Source organism: Salarias fasciatus, chromosome 14 (assembly GCF_902148845.1).
Source record: "Salarias fasciatus chromosome 14, fSalaFa1.1, whole genome shotgun sequence".
Classification (NCBI taxonomy): domain Eukaryota; kingdom Metazoa; phylum Chordata; class Actinopteri; order Blenniiformes; family Blenniidae; genus Salarias; species Salarias fasciatus.
This window is the reverse complement of record NC_043758.1, coordinates 34,146,351-34,167,152: the sequence shown is the minus strand read 5'-3', so window position 1 is coordinate 34,167,152 and position 20,802 is coordinate 34,146,351. Positions and strand designations below refer to the sequence as shown.

At 44.8% G+C, this 20,802-nt stretch overlaps 1 protein-coding gene across 2 annotated transcripts in view; it reads left to right on the top strand.

Annotated features, from left to right (window-relative positions):
• The first annotated feature begins 351 nt into the window (after positions 1–351).
• LOC115400564 (CD166 antigen homolog) overlaps positions 352–20,802 on the top strand; it is a 62,617-nt gene continuing 42,166 nt past the window's right edge. Inside the window, exon 1 of one of the 2 annotated variants that reach the window (XM_030108541.1) lies at positions 352–639. In XM_030108541.1, coding sequence (XP_029964401.1) covers positions 588–639 — 52 coding nt within the window. In that variant the 5' untranslated portion in view covers positions 352–587. The remainder of the gene's footprint in view (positions 640–20,802) is intronic. The other variant, XM_030108540.1, reaches the window with a different exon arrangement.

Below are 20,802 nucleotides of genomic sequence, written 5' to 3'. Positions count from 1 at the left end.
AGGGAGGGGTGGAGGAGGAGTGGAGGGGGGGGGGGGGGGGGGGCTGCAGATGACAGTAAAGGGAGGAAGAGAAGGAGGGGATCGTGAAGGGGGTCTCAAGGAAAGAGGTGGAGTGGGATATATGGGTGGAGGAGGAGGAGGAGGAGGAGGGGGAGGAGGAGGAGGGGGAGGAGGAGGGGGAGGAGGAGGAGGGGGAGGAGGGTGACGCTGGAGGGGAAATAGAGGAAAGGAGGGGGGGGGGGGGGGGAGGAGGAGGAGGAGGAGGAGGAGGAGGGAGGGGCGGAGGGAGAGCAGAGGCGGAGCTGCAGACAGGATCCCCCCGCCCTCGCGCTCGTCCTCGAGCCCCTCGCAATTACCTGTTTCACCACCAGAACTGATGCGAGCGCGAGCTGGCGAGCACATGCCACGCTGGGAGGGGAGCCAGAAGTGAAGTGAACTGCGTTTCCAGCGAGGACACACTGATTTAATCCGCCTCTCAAAAAACATCAAAAGAAGAAAGAAAGACATTTTACCAAGTGTTTCTTCTTCCTCCTTTTTTTCCCCCCACCTTCTTCTTCTTCGACTGAGGATCTGTGAGACGCTCGAGGATGCACTTGTTGTCCGCCCGCTGCGTGTGCGCCCTGACGCTCCTGTGCCAAGGTAAGCCATTGTCTGCTCCCACCCGGACCAGCCCGCTCCGCCCGCCGCAGGTGCCTCAACTACTCCCAACTCCACTCACCCGCCCCGTCTCTGCCACGAATATCGCTGTTTGTAACTTACAAGTTGTTTTGTTTCCAGCCAAAAAAAAAAAAAAAAAAAAAGCTCATTTCGCGTGGCTTCGTTTGATAGAAGTGAAGTATTTACCCCTTTTTCCCTCCTTTTTTGAAGTCATGTTTGCTGGTATTTAATGTCAGACATAATTATTTAAGAAAAAAGTAATCTCACAAAGTAGTTTCTTGTGACTCCACTCACTTCGTTATAATGTTGAGGAGTCGAGCCTCACTTACCGATGAGCTGAAGCTGTTTGTTAACTGATTATGTGCCGCCGCGAGCGCCACATGTGCTCATGCATGATGTCACTATGCCTCATTTGTGTGTGCGTGAGCGTGTGTCTGTGTGTGTGTGTGTGTGTGTGTGTGTGCGCGCGCGTGCCCCTCTGTGTGCGTGCGCGCGCACTTGCATGCGAGCTTCCTGAGCTGAGCGATGCTGCGTTCACATCCTGTATGATTTATTGTAATTATGGGCTGTCTCCTCAAGGTAGGGGGTGGAGGTGGAGGTGGGTGGGTGGAGGTAAGGGTGTGTGTGTGTGTGTGTGTGTGTGTGTGTGTGGTGTGTGTGGGGGGGGGGTACTACTGACAGGCTCCTTTCTGGCAATTAAACCTCTAAGATGTGGGGCTGTTGGAATTGAGCGCGTCCAAGTTTCAGCTCAGAAATGTGCTCTCCTGGATGTGGCGAGGAAGCCGCCGCCGCCGCCGCCGGAGACTGGAGGGGGGATTTGGAATTGTGGTTTAAGAAAAAGGTTGTTTTCCACCAGACCCTGCCTTTAAAAAAAACAAATGATTGTTGGATAAAGACCACTCTGTAAAAGTTTGTGTGCAGTATGGACTGTGCAGAGAGCGTCCACGTAGACGTCCGTGTCGTGTGCTCCGCCAGGCCAACAGGTAGCTGCGCCATGTGCTCACTCCACTCCGTCTGGGACCACTTCCTCGGATAGGAAAGGGGCGGAGATGTGGATCTCACTGGGATCTCTCCCCCCCCCCCCGGTCACACTACGGTGGCGCCTCTTGTTGCAAATTAGCGCCACGCAGCACCGATGAGTCAAGCTCAGGTGCTGTTTGAGAGGAAACGAAGGGCTCCTTTTAAGGTGATTTTTACACCGCCGTGCCGCTGCAGTGCCGTGTGCCTGAGACCGGAGCAGAGTGCTCTGAGTTGGTAATGAGGTTAGACTTTACGGTCCGCACCGCTGTGTGTTTAGCTGACGCGCTGCCTTGAGTGATGGTCTAAACATGTGTGTTTGCTTACACAGCAGATGGTGGAACGAGCGACGTGAACACAAACCTTTTTAGGGGGTCTCTGTCAAATTTGCTCAATGTGGGCCAGATCTGTGTGTCTGTGGGGGTTTATTGAATCTTGGATTTGCAATAAAAACTCCATCAATACTTTTATTAAACCCAAAACAGGCTGGTCTTTATTGTATTTGAGCATCCAGTGTTTCAGTGATGAAGAGCTGAAAACTGAGAAAACCACATTCTCGAATTACTCTTGGAAGAACAAGTCTAGGAAGATGCATCTGTCTTCTTCTTTTTTTGTTCCCTCCCTTGTCTCCACCCTTCCCCCACCGCCACCACTGCCACCCCACTTGCCCCCACCCCTCCTTAACAGGCAGGCAGCGCTCGGTGTCACAGCTGGTATTACTTGTCAGGCAAGTGGGGCTCTCCTCTTTGCTAATGGACTAATCTCTCGCAGGGGTCACCCAATTTCACCTGCGATAGATTCACTCTCCCCGCTTTCATCTCTAACCAGGTTATGTCGAGACTCGTCCCGCGAACGCCGTGATGTTGATGCACGGGAAGGAGAAGGAAAAGGAGCGCTTTAATTGTATGTTTGCTACACGTGTAAAAAGACTTTGCTCGCCCGTTGATTTGTGCGCCCGTGCACGTCTCGTCTTGTTCTAAGCGCTCCTTCCCTTCATGTCTGAAGACTGCTGGTGGTTGTCTCTTCCTTTGAAAAGAGATTTCTTTGTGACTTGCAAAGTATTGTATACCTTCATGCAAAATTCAGAAGCACCCATAACAAGTTTGGCAGCTCAACTGAAAGATGCGTTTTGAATAAAAATTCTGCACTCCAGTTTCTGCATTGGCGTTAATATTTAATCCCTTCATGTAGTTAAAGTTGGGCGCCGATAACTTTGAGTTTGTCGACCAGATTCGGCTAATAGCTAACTGGCTAAACTGGCTAAGTGGAGAACGCGCATCTCGCCTGAGCTGAAGGAGCACTGGAAACACTCCAGCATCTCAATAAACAAACTGCGCCGCAAAACACCAATAACCTCACATCTCAAGCTAACAAAATAGAGCAGATCTCCCATTAATCCATCCCTCAGCTCACTTATTATAATAGAAAGGCTAAAAATGCTCCCAAATGTGATATCTATAAAAGCCATTATCCTGCTGGATGCTTAGTCCAAATTTGGGAGCTCATAGCGTCTCTCAATAGACTGTAGGACTCTCAGTTCGGCGTGCGGAGGGAAGGTGTGAAGTGGGATCCTTTGGAGCGTCACCCAGCGAGCACACTTGTGTTTTGTTGCGTGAAAAAAAGAGCCCATAGTGTTGAGCATAAAAGGGAGACAAGATGCCATTATGAGAAGCACAAAGTGAGTGCGATATGAGAACGAGGCAGATGTTGGCCGTGCGCGAGCTCGTCGGCGTGCGTCATGTGCTCCTCGGCTCCTAAAAAAATAAGTCGTGAAGCAGAAGGCGGAGCCGCCTCCGCCGCCGCCGCCGCCGATGCTGATGGGAGTGAAGAAGGGGGACACTTTGATGGGATCCATAAAGAAGAGTGGGGCCGCTGAGACAGGCGAGGTCGTACTGTAAATTAGAGCAGCATTAGGGCGGAGAGCCCGGTGTCACTTCTCATCAGGGGGTGCAGAATTCCTCGCAGCGCCCCTGGCAGCGGCGCTTTATAGCTGCGATGTTAGCATCACGCTTAAACAACTACTGACATGTAGACCTTGGTTATAAACCACAGAAATTACTAAAAATAAGACTGGGAGGTTTTTTTGGGGGGGTGACGTAAAACTAAAAATAACCCGCGGCCATGATGAAATTTAAATGTGGAAGTTGCAAAGTCTTTGATGTGGAGTGAAAGACTAAAGCGCGAGTTTTACAGTGAATCTGTAGCTGGGAGAAGCTGGAATGGGAGTTGATCATTAACCTGCCCGACTTCTGTGGGAGGAGAAAGCTGCTTTAGATAGGACGGTCTCTCGGAAAACAGCGCATCGGCTGGTCCCCAGAGAAATCACGCTTGTAGCATGTGCATCTTTACCATATGGCGCGCTGCCTGGGGCCCGCTCGGATACTGTATGCTGAAATTTTAAAGTGGAGCAACCTGTAATCCTGACAGAAAAGTCTAATTCAGCAGCGGGAACCTGAAGCGTCTGATGGAACAGGTCGTTACAGACATGCATTACCGCTTCCTTTTGCTCTTTGTCTGCTCTCCACCAACTACATTGTGGGTTTCAGTGGCGCACACCCACCCACACACACACACACACACACACACACACACACACACACACACACACACACACACACACACTGGCTCTTGTTTTTTTCTCCTCCCCCAGCAGGACACTGAACAGGTGGAGGAGTGTTGGTTTTTTGGGCCGTGAAGAGAGGAGGAGGAGGGAGGATGGGGGTTTCTTTATGATACCAGTTTGTGTGTACAGTTGTTGAAAGAACAGTTTGTTCCAATCACTCACGTTGAGCTTGAGTTCACAAATTCAGTCTCATTATTGGCCGTGTGGTTTGAAAGAGCTTTCGTTTAAAAATGTTTTGTTTGAAAAACCTCATTGTTAAAAACCTCCAGTCACCTTTTTGTCACATGGAATTCAGGGAGACAGTGCTGGAAAAAAAAAAGAGCAGGAGACGCCACATGAACATGCTGAGTTTCCTACATGTCAGGGAGAGCAATTCGCTCCCCGTTGGACTCGCCGAGCCGGGAGATGTATGAGCGGCTTTGGCTTGGGAAAATGAAAGGACTTGGGTGGCAAAAGTAATCACTCTCTCAGGCAATGACTCAATGAGAAAAAAGCTCCTTTGTTCGCCGGTGACACTTTTACACACAGGATTATCACTAAAACAGCAGTAAGTGAATTTTAATTACACTTTGGTGATTGGCTAGCCTCAGCTTTTAAAGACATAGTGTGAGATATATTCACTTATTATAATCTTGGTTAAAATTACCCCCTTTGAATTTTAGATTCTGGCTTTAATCAGAGTGGAGAGACATTGTTGAAATACGAAACTTTCATGAAATATGAAAATTTCATGCCTGCTAAAGTGTCAGAAGACTTTTAAACTGATTTTTATTGTGTTTCAACAAGTAGATTTTCAGCCTCCAAAGCTTGCCTTGGCTTATTTCCTGACTTTCCATGTGGCGCGCCGGTTTGTTGCTCTGCCATGCAAAGTAATGGTTTATTTGTGATTCAAGGGGAGGGACTAGAGTCCCATTGTTTCAGCTATAAAGAAAGACTTAACAACACGAGAGAGATGGCTGTGCTATGCAGTGGTGCTTCAGTCTTTATGCAGGAATACCCCCATTGAAATGCATGAAGCTATCCTGGGTTTTGGTGAAAGACGAACGGCACTCTGAAATTGGGCGGCCCTTGTTTCAGGGGACAAAAAGTGAGGTTGTTTCTGCCTTTTGTCATTCACGCATCCACCCAAGCTTTCGCTGGATGCCTGTGGACTCCCGCCGACTGTATTGTGAGGCGGGCTCTTTTTAAACAGAATGAGTGTATGATAGCGACTTCTTGCTCCCGCTCCTCTCTTTGTCATTAATATGGAACGGCACACACCCCTCGGAGAGGGCACAGAGCCGCCGCTGCCTGTCCCTGCTCTTCACATGTGCAACCTGACTGGGGGAGAAGCATCCCTGCTCCATATGAAAAGCCCGTGGCCACACCCAATCCCTGCCAGGGCCTGGATCTTTGTTCAAACCCTCCATTAGAGTCATTGCTCTGCTTTAATGAATCCTTTGACTGGCTTTCATTAATTATTCGGAGTCGGACCATCTCGAAGGGGGACGTGGACGTGTGAATAAGGGAAGCTGTGACCCGGGTGCTTGCGTGACCTTGTTTTAGTAAATTACACTTAATTAAGTTCTTTTCCTCATTAGAACCTCGCAGATAAAACAAAGACAAAGCAGCAGCTGAAGAGTGGCGGCAGCACATGGGCGTGCCAGCAGCAGGGGCCCCCACCGAGCCAGAAAGGGGTCATCGGTGGACCTCCGATACATACGCCCGCACTCCCATAAAGTCATTATTCCAGCCACCTCATGAGAGGCAGCTGGAAAGACAGGAGGCTGTTAGGGAACCAATCTTTTTTTTTTCCTGACGCTGTCTGAGGTTGAGCGGAGTCACGCAGGTTGACACAGCTTTTGTGCAAAAGGTGAAACATTCATTTTGAGCCTCGGGCCAACTGATAAAGTGACACTGAGTTTTGTCTTTCCATTCATTTCTGAATCACCCTCTGTTGGACTCAAAGACCCCCTTTCGCAATAGTGGGAAGTCACTCTATTCATCCCGACAGTGTTTAGCAGTTTTTCATTCATGAAACATCGCGCTGCTCCGCGTCTCGTCCCGCCCTTGGGACTCAACAGAACAGTTTTGTGTCTGCGTTTGACCTCAGCATTCACATTCTTGCCATTTTGAAAGCCGTTTCTTTGTGTTGCTTTCGCTGATGTCCACCATCCCTCCTTCACAGACTGCTGCAGCGGCCTGCAGCGCCCGAAGCTATCTTTGATTATATGCTGCTACGGTTGAACTTGGAGGAGACAGGAGTTCTCATTCAGGGAGATTCTCTTTTCACAGGGGAGAGCGAGAGTGTATCTCTGCACGAAATTAAAAGACCATCATTCTGGTAGTGTCCAAGTAGCAAACAAGATGAAAAATTAAATGGTTATAGCATACCTCTGGGTCATCAATCTATCAGTACATTTGAGCCTCCCTGCCTCCAGCTCCTTATAGCGGCCGAGAACATGTTGCTTGAAGAAAAAGCACCTAGATGCTCTCTTTAAATTCCAAGTTCTGGTAGGTTTTCAGGCTATTTTCAGAAAATAGCTTCTTTCTGGTGGTAGAAGTTTCTCTCTTCATGGACTTCAAGCTACTTTCTGGATTAAATTGCCAAACAGAACTTCTATTTTTGCCAGAAGTTTACAAAAACATTCAGTTATTTATTTGGGAGAGAACTGTCCTCCTAAATGCCACTCTTCAGGATTTTTTTTGGGCACAATGGCCAGTAAGTTTCCGACAAAACGGTAAAACCACTCTCCAAGAACCAATTCAGAGAAAGCTTTTGCACCTCAAAGACGCGTTTTAATGCATAAAAAAAGGAGGATTACAATCTTTCAAAGCCAATGATTGGATCAATAAGTAAAGACGGAAGGTAAACAGCGGAAATATACACCTAAAAGTAATGTGTAAAGGCTGGGAACACTTAGACTAAAGTAAACAATTTAGGTATTTAGGTCAAAAAAATTGGATAATTGAAATACGCAGCCACATAAATTAGGAGTGCTGATTTCCTTCTGAAAGCCAGATCTATTTACATTCCAGTGTTCGAACAGTTAAGACTTCATTTCAGGCCTCGGGGCATGTACTCCCTAATGAGGGACTGCTTTAAAAAACCCACGATTAAGTGCAGAGAGACGCAGTACTCACAGCACATTACAGATTGTTACTCAAAAACCGTCTTGTTGTCGGCTGAATCTCCAGCAGTCGCGGCACTGTTTTCTCATATTCAGCTTCAGTTTTTATTCCAAGAAGTCAATCGGTGGCTTTTTTTCTTCCACGCAGTAATTACCCCCGATGCTGTGCCCCGTGCAGGACTGGCGGATGTGTTCGATGTTTCCTGCTAAAATACTGTCAAGTGTTCAGCCGTTCGGCGGGTGGACCTCACGTGGAAGGTGAAGAGATGCTTGTCTGATAATTGGATGCAATACTTAGTTTTCTAATGGTATGCCTTAAAGGGTCAAGTGGCCTTGTGTTCCTGGGTAGATGTTCTGAGCATTAGACGTCCCACTTGTGCAATTTAATGATACGCTTTTGTTCCTGTTCCTTTAATGCAAATACTTGAACCTGTGTGGCTCTGATTTCACTGCGACTGCACGGAGGTAACAGGAAGAAGAAGAAAACAAAAAGCATCAGGAATATCAAATAGATAAGCTATAACTTGCACTGGTCCCACACAGGCGGTGTATGGAATGAGGATGTTGTTAAATGGACTTTGAAGTGTTTAATTTTGAGTGATGAAGGGGCCGCCGCCCATTGTGCCGCCACTCATTTTCTCCTCATACAAGTCGAGATGCAGAAGAGATGACACATCATTTCCTGGTATAATGATAGTGATTTCACTCCCAACACTCCGGGTCAGACACACAAAAAAGTGACAAAGAAAGATGAAGTGGTAATTTTTTGGTAGTGAGCTTAAGTTTAGGACATGAAGGGTGAAGAAGCCTGGATTTTCTCCTCTTTTACGAGGAAATCTCAGGATTACCTGTGGTATTGCGGAGAGCCTGCCGGGGCACGCTCGTCTGTAGCCATATCCACGGCGGCATCGCAGTCCCAGTTTGTTTTTAATGGCATATTTTTTCAGACCGCATGTATTTCCCAGCAGGTTTCTAGTAATTGGACAACTTGTTACCTTTTTGCTCAAGGCAACACAGATATCATGCTTGAGTGAAGACATTTTCTCGTTGTAATGTCTTGTGTCGAATGCATTTCCATATCCCAGGTCATTACGCCTGCTAATATGCATGTTCTCTCTCTTAATAAATGGAGAATGTGACGACAGTTTCATTTTTTTGCAGCTTACAAAAGCGTGTTTATGCTGTTGCTGTCTCACTGAGTGTGATGGATGAGAATAATGATGATTATACTTCATGTTTTGCTGCTACATGTGCGTGCTTGTGAGACATTAGCATTTAGCAATTTAGCATCCTAACTTTCGTTTGACTGACATGTTTTCTTTGTTTCCATCAGAAAGACTTTGTAATCATCTGTTCACGAAGACTTGATAAAATCTCATCATTTCTTTGGGGAAACATTAAAAAATGCTCACATTTAATTCATTCCACATTTTGAATTCAATTTGAAGAGATTTAATCTATTTTCAAGCCTGAACCATTTGTTTGTATCAAGGCAAAATTAAATATACATTCTTAACACTCCATAACCGCATAGATTACATAATGATCAGGCTTAAAATGCATGCTTAATAGTATTCTTCCAGCGCTGCTAAAAAGCTATTCATGTTTCACTAAATTGCACCAAAACCACACTCGAGACTGTAGCAACTATAATGGAATAACGGCCAGGAATGTAACAATGGGCCAAAAATCTAATGAAATATTAAAAAAATCTTCCATAACCTCAATAGAAACAAAGAGTAGTAAATATTTTTGATTAGCAAAGCTATAGAAAAGCCTTTATGTCAAGGAAATACAGTCTTATTTATATATTAGTGCAGTTTATTTTTTTTTTTGGTTTAACTACGATTTTGGCTTCATTACATTTAAAATGGGCAGAAGTTTTACATTATTGGCAGGTGTCATGTTATTGGACATTATTCCATTATTGGTTGTTACAGAGGCTCAGAGCAAGAAGCTTTTTGTTCATTAGAATTAGATGCAGTGAAGAAATACAATAATGTTTGTGTCTTGGCAATGTTTTGCAAGTGATTCAATTCTTACTGTAATGTCAATAAGCTGATTTGCAAAAAGCATTGGGCACTTTAGCGCTAAATTTAAATGAATCTGCTGCCATTTGATTATTAGTTTGGGAAAATCTGTCCTGATGATGCTTTTTGGAACGATTATGTCAATTCTTGGTTTGAGTATCTTTATTGTTGAGAAATCTAGAGATGTTTTTTTTCTTGTTTCAGTGAGTCATTTCTGAGAAACTAGTGAAAGTAAACACCACTTGAAGTTTTGTGACGGGACAGATCAAGACGACAGAGATATTGAATCCTAGAGGTAAAAAAAAAAAAAAAGAAAAAAAAGAAAAGAAAACCCAGCAGATCACAGAGAAGAAACTGGAACCATCAACGGTTCAGTCCGCCTTCTGTCTCTTGAGACATGCCACTGAAAACTACAGAGTATGAGACAGGTAGCGGTTGTCAGCTTGGGTCATGGCTGCCTCCGCCAGCAGCTCCTCAGATAATTTTAACCTACCCCGCCGCCCTGCGCGATCGAACCCCTCCCGGAGTGGCTGGAAGCACGTTCGGGTTGCATATTTACAGATTCTGGCACCAGGAGGATTAGGCTTGTTTAAATGCGTGCAGGCCAGGTATTCCTGATTATCTGAGCTGTTTTGGTTCTGCCGCAGTTTGCAGCCTTTCCCGGTCTCTCGGGGGAGCTTCCGCCCCGGAGCCCTGGGCTTTTTGTCTGACCCCGCAGCCGAAGCAGCTCATTGCTTCAGAGGACTTTTTGAACAGCGTGTTGACTCAGTGTGCTTGAAGGAGGAACATTCCCATGGAGACTTTCACTCCTGAGCTCTTTAGGCCACATCGCAGATATTTCCAGCATCTTTCAGCCGTAGAAGAGATGTTACTATGTTTTTCGGGGGTTTTTTTTTTTCTTGCTTATTGACAAGGTTGGTCTGTTTTTTTGTTTTCTTGGGGTGAAATGGAGTGTTTCACTGGTGCCAGCTCATCTCACTCCCAGACAGATCTGCAGGGCTTCTCCCCGTCTTGTTTGGGATGTGCTGCACAGGCCAGGAAGCAGGAGGGGCGCGGCGAAAGAGTGCGGCTACTGGGCGGATGGTTAAAAGCACTTACCTTGATGTATAGCTTCTCCCCACGTCTTGATGGAAGCAGAAAATGTAATAGCCACTCCTAATGAAATTATTATGCCTTGAAGGTCCTGTGTACCCAAGATGACGGTGACATATGCGGGAGCGCATAAACTAAATGGTTATCTCATCTTACAGAAAGAAAAGACGCAAACAGAAGAGCGGAATCGGGTTTGTTGTGACAGTTTTATCTGGCATGTGTCTCTGGGAAGAAAAAAAAGGGCGTAACACTATTAGTGACCTTGCTGTGACAAGAGATAAATCGACTTTTGGATATAAGTGAATTTATCGGCCACAAGCAAACAATTTCTCCTCCTTTCATAGGACGCATGCGCTGATTCTCCATGCACACAAACCCAGCTTGAGTCCATCGGTGTTCACACGAGTCCAGCCTTCCAGTCAAATCGTGCGGTTATCCCGCCATGTAAATCTGAAAGTCCTGAAGTCGTAGGAAGACTCGACGGTGTCAAAGCCCATGGTAATCTCCAGCCTTTCACAGCGCTCCATCAAAGCAGATGTTGGTCCGCCGGCATTAAATGTGTAACCACACAGATTTGATGTGCAAGCAGGTACATAATCCTTTGTATGTATTATCTGCATTCCACGTATTCCTCCCACCGCTCTCCGCTCTGTTTAGCCAGCAGAGGCTTTAGGACCCCCCTCGAGCCAAAAAAGCCCGGGCAGGCCACCATTTGAAAGCGTCGTGCCCTCTTAATACCAACCAGGTTGTTTTCCTTATTGGGATGGGGAGCGCCGCCCGCTCTGTTTCACAGTGAAGGGTTAGAAGGTCGGCTCTGTCATTATGAGTGCACAACAGCGTGCGCGACTCTTTGCCCAACTAATGCGAACGTATCAGCCTCGCCGCGGCAATTACCGCAGATGAAAGCCACGCCAGCTCTCCGCCGAACAAATGAAAATATGTACCTGTTAATATTTTGTGCTGGGTACAGTGCAGCTCGGCATATATTATCAATACCCAAAAGCAGGTGCCGTGCATCAAACTCAGACAATAGTGCAACCACTACACATTTTTCCATTAATCATCTGTTTGTTGTTGGGGAAATATTCGTCCATGGCTCATGCCGCATCTAATGAAGCACTTTAGGATCAATAAGTGGATGCCTTCTTGTTTACCCACGTAGAAAGTGATGGGCCCTGGCCACATTTGTCTCCCACTCCTTTTTTTCCGCCGCGCCGTGTGTGGCTTTGTAGCCTCAATCCATCTGCCTTCAACGCGGCTCTGGCAGCAGGTTTGATTGGTATCCTCGGGCACCACCTGAAACTGTAATATGGCCGTGCAGATAGTGTAATAGTAAACACAACTGCTCCCCAAGGACCACGGCGCTGCCAGTGTTCAAAGGATTTCCTACAGAGGGAGGGAGGGAGGGTGGAGGGAGGGAGGGGCTGGGTGGGGCCCGCCGCTCCGACAGGAGAGGGGAGCGCCCGTGGTACAGACACACACACACACACACACACACACACAGACAGACAGACAGACAGACACACAGGCGGGCGCAGACTTGAACAAAAGCTGCTTGCAGTAGTGCAAACAGCTGAATCTGTCGCTGCCAGCTGGGACAAATATTTTAATATAAAATTAAGGGGGGGAAAAAAAGACACTTCACTCAATGTGCAATCAGTGAGCTGATGCTTTTCAAAAGACGGTTCAGTGAATGTTTCCATGCTGACCCTCCTGCGGGGCTTTGTCCGTCTGTAGCGCGTGCAGCAGACGCATCCTCACACGTCAAACTGTTTCACACTTCACCGTCGACTGGGGGAAAATAAATCACCAACTGCTTTCTTAATTAGTATTTAGTTTCACGTGCTTTTCATGCAGAAAAATGCCAGCCAGCCTTGAGTTTTGGCTCATTTTTCACTTTTGTATGAAAGTAAAATGACTGTCTTTGAAGCCACTGTTTTCATTATGTTTTGACATTTTATAGACCAAATGATTGTTCCAGTAAATGACAAAAAAGAAAATTTAATTCAAAAGTTATAAAGAAATAACTGATATATGTTATGCAGGTCTTGTAATGAGTGTTGGCTGCACCAACTGATCATAATATGTTCATTTTCTTTTGTTTTTATGAGCATCTCTGTCTATAAAATGTCAGAAAATAGTTATTAACATGCAGCTCAGTCTTCACAGCTCAGACTGACGTCTGTCTCATTGAAAAGCGGCCTGAAGACGTTACATTTACAGAGCGAACAGTCAATTCTGACTTTAGAAATGTGAAATATGACTTTTTTTTGTTTGATTAATGTCATAAAGCTCTAATCAGTTTCAATAATCACTTTCTGTTCCTAGAGAATGTTAATAGTGTTGACTCCAGTGGTTTTTAGTGACAATAACAAATGGTTTTCCCAGAATAGACAGTTTTTTTTCCTGAAGAATGTTGGCTCAGTGGCTCCAGGCGAGCGGGCTGGCAGGTTTATGGCTGTATGCAAAAGAAAAGAGTGGGAGAAAAAAAAAACCTGATTCCTCCTGTCTGATGAGAGGCCTCTTGAACAGACTTGCTGAAGAAAAAGCACTTTGATGTCTAGAAGGTTGTTTTGAATATTTTAAAGCTGTCCGTTAACACGTCTGACCGGCCGCTGTTGGAAACATGGGAGCGTTTGGAGAACCTGAGATTTAAATTCAGAAGCTCAGAATTCTGGAGATCAGTTCACCTGCTGCAGCGATTCAGAGGCGGAACCATCAACGTCACACACTGCCAGCTTCATCTGCACCGTCTCTTCATCTTCTACATCTATTTTATTAGATGGTAAACAATTATTTTTTTATCAGTCAACTAGATTTTTAAACCCTAATTAGACTTGTTTTACTCCTGAGTGCCGGAATAAAAAGGGCCTGTAATTTTAATTGCGCTGGCCAAAAATAGAGTTTTCAAACAGCGAGTTTCATCCTCTGAGAAACTGGATTCATCCATGTATTCATCCATCTAACACACAAAAACATCACCAGAGAATCACCCCTTCGAACGGCGTGATCGGATTTCCGCTTCAAGACACACGCATCCGGCTGAACGCCGTTAGACTATTTCAATACGGAGAAATTCAAAAACTGCATTACTTTACAACCATTTAAGGCGGCTGTAATACACTGTTACTTATCCATCATGTCGTACCAGGAGAAGGGTGTGTGACTGGCTCCAATTTCATTCTGCAGTCGAGGAAAATAACCCTCCAAAATCCAGCCAGTGCTTTATAAGCTCGGCACATTGAAGACATCAGGGTCCTGGAGGCGGCGAGACGTCCCCCATCCATACAGCTCTGATCTGAACACAATCAAGTCTGCGTGGGTCACATGAAGTGACGGAGAGATCTGAACCAGACTACGTCCCAGAAAAATCCCTGCCTGGTGCTCCCGTGTGTTTTATAACAAACTCCATGCAAGTTCCTGCAAAACGAATAAGAAAAAAAGCAGCGTTGCAGAGAAGAAGCGATGCTGCTTTGAAGACAATGGGCGGTCACATCAAATACTGAACCCTCCCCTGGTGATTCACTCTGTGAATCACATCAAGCGATGAGATTACACTTTTTAAAATGCACACAAGTCTCAAACTTTTTGCACATATGGCAGGAATGGCATCTGAGGCCAAAATGTGTTTCCTCAGCGACCTTGAAACAACCGGCACAGTCCGGCCGCAGATCAAAAAATACATCGTTTTGATTTAAGATGCAGATAAACTTTGGACCCCAAAAGACTCTTGGAAGTATTTCAGCCGCTGCAAGATGAGCTGCGTTAAATTCAAAGCCTGTGTGATTAGGAGCAGGGCTACATGCGGATGCAGAGCTCATCATTAGGCACAGGCGAGCGGGACAAATTCAATAAAGGTTGTAGGATCCAGCAGTTTAATAAAGTTTGAAGGCTCCTCCGCGAATAAAAATGTTATCAAATTTGAATTACTGAGAAATAATTAGGAATGAATGACTGGTTTCTAATCACACATCTGAATTGACTGAATGGAGAGTTAATAGGCCTCAGCCTTTCCCTCCGCCACACAAAAGTAACCTCAAAATAAACTTATAAGCACATTTAATAGACTTTTCTGACTTGTATAAGTTTAGAAGTGAGCGGACTGAGTTGTCATTACAGATGCGGGTTAAATTTCCATTCTTTATGGGCATTCAAATAAAAGTCCGTTTTTAATTATGCTAACAGTGGAGGTCACTTTGGTTTTGATCACAGTTTTACTATTTCTGGTAACAGTTGAGTGTTGAAAAGGTGAAGAGTCTCTTAGATGTGTTGCTGTCTGAAAACGGTTGTCCTCTGAGAGACATTTAACTGAGGGAAGGTGTTGTCTGATCGTTACCACATGTCAAAACCCTAATTAAAAAGAGTGTTATCTGCGGGGCAGACAGATTCAGGTTGGTGGTGCCCAGTTTTTCCATTTTAATAGGTGGAAATGATTTGATAATCCTTTTCAGGCCGTAAACTCGCAGTTTGCTTGCAGGCTGTGTCTATTTTTAGGGAAGGACTTTGAAGAGTGGTTATGTGGAGGAGGCTTTAATATCCTTGGAGCTTTTTTTTTTTTTTTTTTTCAACAAATCCTTACCTGAGAAACAGGGTCATTGTGGCAAAGTCAAGACTTGAAGATCCATTAGCTTCTGCTAGTGTCTGCTACGGAGGGGAAATTTAAAAATCTCTCCAGTCCATTCATAGTCCAGTCACTTGGGTGAGCTAATGCAAGCACAAGCACTCCTGGAAACAGAAGAATGAAGTCATTGGCAAAATGTTGGGCGCTGAGCTGCATTAGAAAGGGTTAATGGATCAGGAGGAAGCAGCGGGGCAGAGCTTTGTTAATGGCCTAATGTTGCCTTTAATGGTATGTCATTAATGGGAGTTGTTGGAGGATGTTTAGAGTCAAGATGGCGAGCGCTCCCATGATCTGCTGTCTGAGTCTGCCCACAGACATCTCCCATCTCCAGGGTCCCGCGGCCTGCGCCCTACAAATACATAATTCAAGACATAATGGACGTGATTTCTGAGTGCACTTACCACCTGATCACTCCAGCCGGCTGCAATCTTAAGAGCTGTCCCTGCTCTCGTGCTGCTCATCCGCTCATGCAATTTATGACAGTTTTTACGGACGCTTCGTGTGGTCGAGTGTGCTGAGGAGAATGTTTCAAAGACTAACGATCATGCCACAAGATCAATTTCTAGGAAACCTTATGGCAAGTCATTTAGAGTGATAATCACCCTTCTTGTAATGTGCTTTTATCTTCCCCATCTGCCTCGCTCGGAGAAAAATGTAGCAAAATGACTCCCGATACCGCCAATAATGTGAGCCATACATCAAAACGTGCCTTTTCCCTGCATGCATCCTATATGAAACAAGGTGTGTGTGTGCATGATTTTCACTCTGCTTGGACACAGCTTAAGCTTTCTGGAAATATTTATTCTCCCTGCAGCTGCAGTGCTGACAAAACTTTTACAATCGTTAGTTTTGCCCTCTTTGCTGAAGTGCTGCTGACTAATTTAGGCTAAATCAAAGCCAAATTGTCTGCTTTGATTGTGCCGTCAGCATCTTTCGAGTGAGGCGGCAATTTAGGGTAACTTGAACATCATTTATTAAAATACTTGACAAAGGCACCCTTTTAAATTCCCCTCATAAATTCCCTCCCTAATCAAAAGGAGAAATGCACGACATTCTTGGATCTGTCGCGGTTTCCTGTAAATCTTTGTTGCGTCGCTCATTATCCGGCTTCAAAGCGTGAGTGATAGTTCATTAATAATGATGCAGAAAATCAGATTAAGTGTTTCTATATTCTTGGCTTTTAGATGTACTGATCCTCTGCGTCGCTCTGGTGGATTTGTCTGGCTGGGATTAATGACGTGTATTTTTAGCCGTCTACCTGACAGTCTGAGGTCCGTTTGGTTGTTTGGTGGTTCGTTTTTTCTCATTACCAGGAATAATGGGTCAAACAGCGGCGGTGTGACAGCACGTCGAGCCATTCTAACCTCAACGTCGGAGAAATTTAACGGAACAGATTCACTATCTGAAACATTGAAGAGGAAATTTCTTCTTTTTCTTCATCTGAATAAGGTGAAGAAAACTGAAAACAGTTGTTTTTAATGAACCACAATGCTTTGCGTTAAACGCAGTCACAAGGACACCCCATGGATTCAGCGGTGGTGAAGGACCCGCGTCTTCCTTTGGCCGTCTTCTGTTGGTGCCTGTGCTGAAAAACATGCAGCTGCTGCTGTGTTTGCACCTGTTACCTTAGGGATTGTCAACAGGTATTCTGGGAGTTGTTGGATAACAGAGCAGCAAACAATGAACAACTCTAATAAACTCACCGGCACGATGCGTGTCTGTGCAAAGAACAGCAAAAGACATGCAGAAAGTATCGAAACACTTTTAATCCCATCTTGTCACAGCTGTCAAGACTGGCATGTATACTTCTTACAGCCGTAACTTCCAGATAATATCTAGAAAATTAAAATCAAACTATACACTCCCCATCACAGCGTCCCCCAGGACCTCCTTAGATAACAATCCCCAGCATGTTGCAAGTAGCGTATAAAATGAGCCCCTCATTACCCCCATAAACACACAGATATATTGAATAACTGCAGATAAAGGAGCAGGAAGTCTCACACAGTTTAAATGTATGCAGTCAGTCGGGTGGTGAATGGGTTATCTTGTGTATTTTTCAGCACTTTGAGCAGTCTCAGAGAGCTTTTTCACTCTCGTTTTCCAGCATGCATGCATCAGTGGTGCCAGATATCTTGCAGGGATTCGGTGTTTTGCTGGAAGCATGAGCTGAGGATGGAGTATGGGAGTCGGGGACAACTTGCTTTCAGTAGTGAGGAAGTCTCCATAATGTTATATGTCATTGGTAGCCAACAGTTGTGAAATAATGTAAAATCAAACAGCACATAAACCAACAGACTTGGCAAAATCTCTCATTTAGAAATGTTCAAAAGGGATCATAGTTTTTAGTGTTTAAAAAAAAAAAAAAACTTCCTTTGTTGTTCGGTTGATTAAAAATAGGTGTCAATCCACTGATGGATTATTTTTATTTATTTTTTTTTTATCAAAGGTTTTCCTTCATGCTGTTTCTTGAGAGAAGCAGCCGGTAATTACAGGAGTAGCTTAAACCTCCCGAAAGCAAACTAAATCTTCCTCTCCTGGTGGAGCGCTCCTCTCTGCCTTTGTCCTCTCGTCTCTTTCCCTGACAAGAGGCAGAAGCGGCAACCCGATCCCCCAGCGGCACGTCTGCACAGGTAGCCGGCCCTCCTCGGGACAAATCTGAAACCAGAGAAAATGGAGCCAACGCTTTCAGTCACGAGGCAACAATAGCGGCTCGACAGGTGAGGCTGTGGGCCGTGCATTAGCGGCGCTCCCGCCCGCCGCGGTCCGTAGGAGTCTGTTGACCACACATGAAGCAGCAAATGAACACTGCTTTCTGCGCTCCAGGCACGGAGGAGGGAGAATCATCTTTATGCCTCTCTCTCTCTCTCTCTCTAGAAAATATATATTTTGGAAGCTGCATGTTATATCTGGCAGCCGGAGTGTGAAGCAGGTATTCATTTCGCCCGAGGAATAAAGATGTGTGAAGAGCGCTTGTGACGGTTTCACTCCTGCATTCCTAGTTTCTGTTAAAGCTCTTACATGCACATTTTAGCTTGGCCAGTCTTCTTCTCTCTTCTTTTTTTTTCTTCCTAAATTACATGCAGAATTATCTTGAATTCTGTGATTGGATGTTTTGTTTGCCAAGCATGAATGCTTTTGTTGGTTTTGGAACACAGCGATCTAAAAATGTGTACATGCAGCTGGGGTGAAGAAGGGGAGCCATTATGCTTAATAGACTCAGACTAATAATACTGTGTGTTGTACACTCTACATAATTCTCCGCTGGCTGTCCATCCTCCTCCTTGGCAGAACACAGGCTTGTTTTTGCCCCAGGGTGACAAACATGGCTCTGCTCAGTGTAGGCTGGCAAAAAAGTGAGGGCTTTTTATTTATTTATTTTTTTTTATGTTTCTCTGGCTCATAAAATCCTGTTTTTAAACTGAAATGTCTCCTGTAGAGCTCAAACAGTGGCATGTTCAGTTCAACGACAGAAAGTTTTCTACTAAATTTGCTTGACAGTATTTCACCAGGAAAAAAAAAAGATGATGATGATGTGAACAAAATAAAGTTTTATACATAAAGTTGTGGATGAAATGGAAAAACTTGATGCGTTCCTATATTTTCTGTCCACTGTGATGCTTCCGAGTTGTGGGAGTTGTTCTGAGCTTTAATTGGATTCAGTTCTTACAAATGACAAGAAAACTGCAATTTTAGTCTGTAATGAGTGTGTTTGGTTTATGCGGTGACTGAAGTCTTACCATGTGATGATTCATGAAGTCTGAGTTGTAGGTCAGTAAGAGATTGTGAGTCAAACACAAAGACAAAATACCTGAAATGATGAAAACTGCTGCATGGTGGTAAATCCCCGAAACAAGTCCAGACTGCACATTTCCCTCCAAAAAACATGTCTGAGGCTCATCGGCGGCTCTGAACTGCCCATCAGTGTGTGTGTGTGTGTGTGTGTGTGTGTGTGTGTGTGTGTGTGTGTGTGTGTGTGTGTGTGTGTGTGTGTGTCCGTCTCCCTGTGCTTGCCCTGTGATGGACTGATGACCGTCCAGCGTGACCCCTGCACCCTTCCTTCAGCCATGGTCAGCAGGTCGTCCTCAGCGTGTCTGAGGTGAAAAACACTTTAAAGAGGATTAATGAAAAGCATTCTATAGTTTTCACTGTTTGTTTTTCAAGATCTTGGAAAAATTAATAACAATATTGTCACTTCATATCCAGTTTTAACGCTGCAGAGATCTGATCTGTTAAAAGAACTTTGCCACCAGTTTCCAGTTTAATTTTCTTTCTCAATATGTTTTTCATGATGCGCATGAATTCAGTGCGATATAATAGCAAACTGCGCTTTCCCTTCATAAAACTGATAAAGTGTTTAGGTTTCCCTTTGCAAATCGTACATAAAACTCTGTAGAGAGAGAGAGCCGCTCAGTAAAAGCGGATAATTGACAGACGTAGTTCGGCCGAATGGCAGATGGAGCCTTGAGGGAACGTCGATGGAAGAATGAAAGCTTTGTCCCACGTTTTCGTGTCCATAAACGGATCTTCTTTTCACATCGCTCCTCTCTGAAAGATCTCTGCCCCCATTTAAAGGTCAGAGTCACGCAGGGCTGCAGCTTTTAGGCTTTATATTGGCGCTCTCTGTGCTGTAAGACAGATGGTGGCAAAATAACGAGAGAAAGCGGCTAAATCTGCATGTCACACGCTCGCCGATGGTACGTTTTACATCGTGTGGCGTCTGTCGGCTCCCAGGTAGCGACAGAATAATACCTGACGCTTACTTTTGCAAAACGGCAACTCTCAGCAGTTACTTTGATAATCAGTAAATAATTGCAGGCATTTATCAAGCAAAACATTGCAAATAGTCTCTGCTGGCATCTTCTCTGTTGCGGTAATTTGCTCCTTTTTCTTTGTCATGGTAGTAAACTGTGTTTTATGGGTGAAGGGAGTGTTGATTGTGCAAAATAGACGGAAAGATGTGCATTTTGTTTAAACAACTTAAGAATTATATTGCCAAAACAATTGATTGTGAATAATGAAAATTACACAACACGTTGCTTGAATTGACAAAGCCTGATAGTTTAATCAAGACCAAAAACAAGCATCAGGAATAATAACCACACTGATTCAGAAGTTTTCAGAGGGACATTTATTTCTTAAGAAGGAAAGCAGAAAAGAAGGGCAGTTTTCAGGAATAATATAACAAACTGGGAGGCAGAACTCACGACAAGTGGAAATGAAAAGTAGGTTGAATGTGAAAACTGAGGGAAGCAGGGATTTTCTCCGTAACATAAAGGTTAACAGTAGAACAACAGGAGGACAATACAGACGTACCGACACGCAAAGGGCGACGAAATGAGGCACAGCTGGCACAATCAGGGGGCGGGGCTAATCAACACCAGGAAGAGGCACTGGACCACACACACACACACACACACTCAGAGGGAGTGTTACACAGGTGTGAGGTGAAGAGCTCACACAGACGGAACAGAAGGTCCATGAGAAGTAGTTGGATTCACAGAAAACCAGATAACAGTGTGTGAAATAAAACAGGAAATGAAAAGAATTTGAACAACAGTAAACAGAAAACTCGGAAGAAGCTGGACGATCTTCAGGAACTAAACACTTAGACTGAGGGAGGAAACTCAATGATGATATGAGGTTGGCACC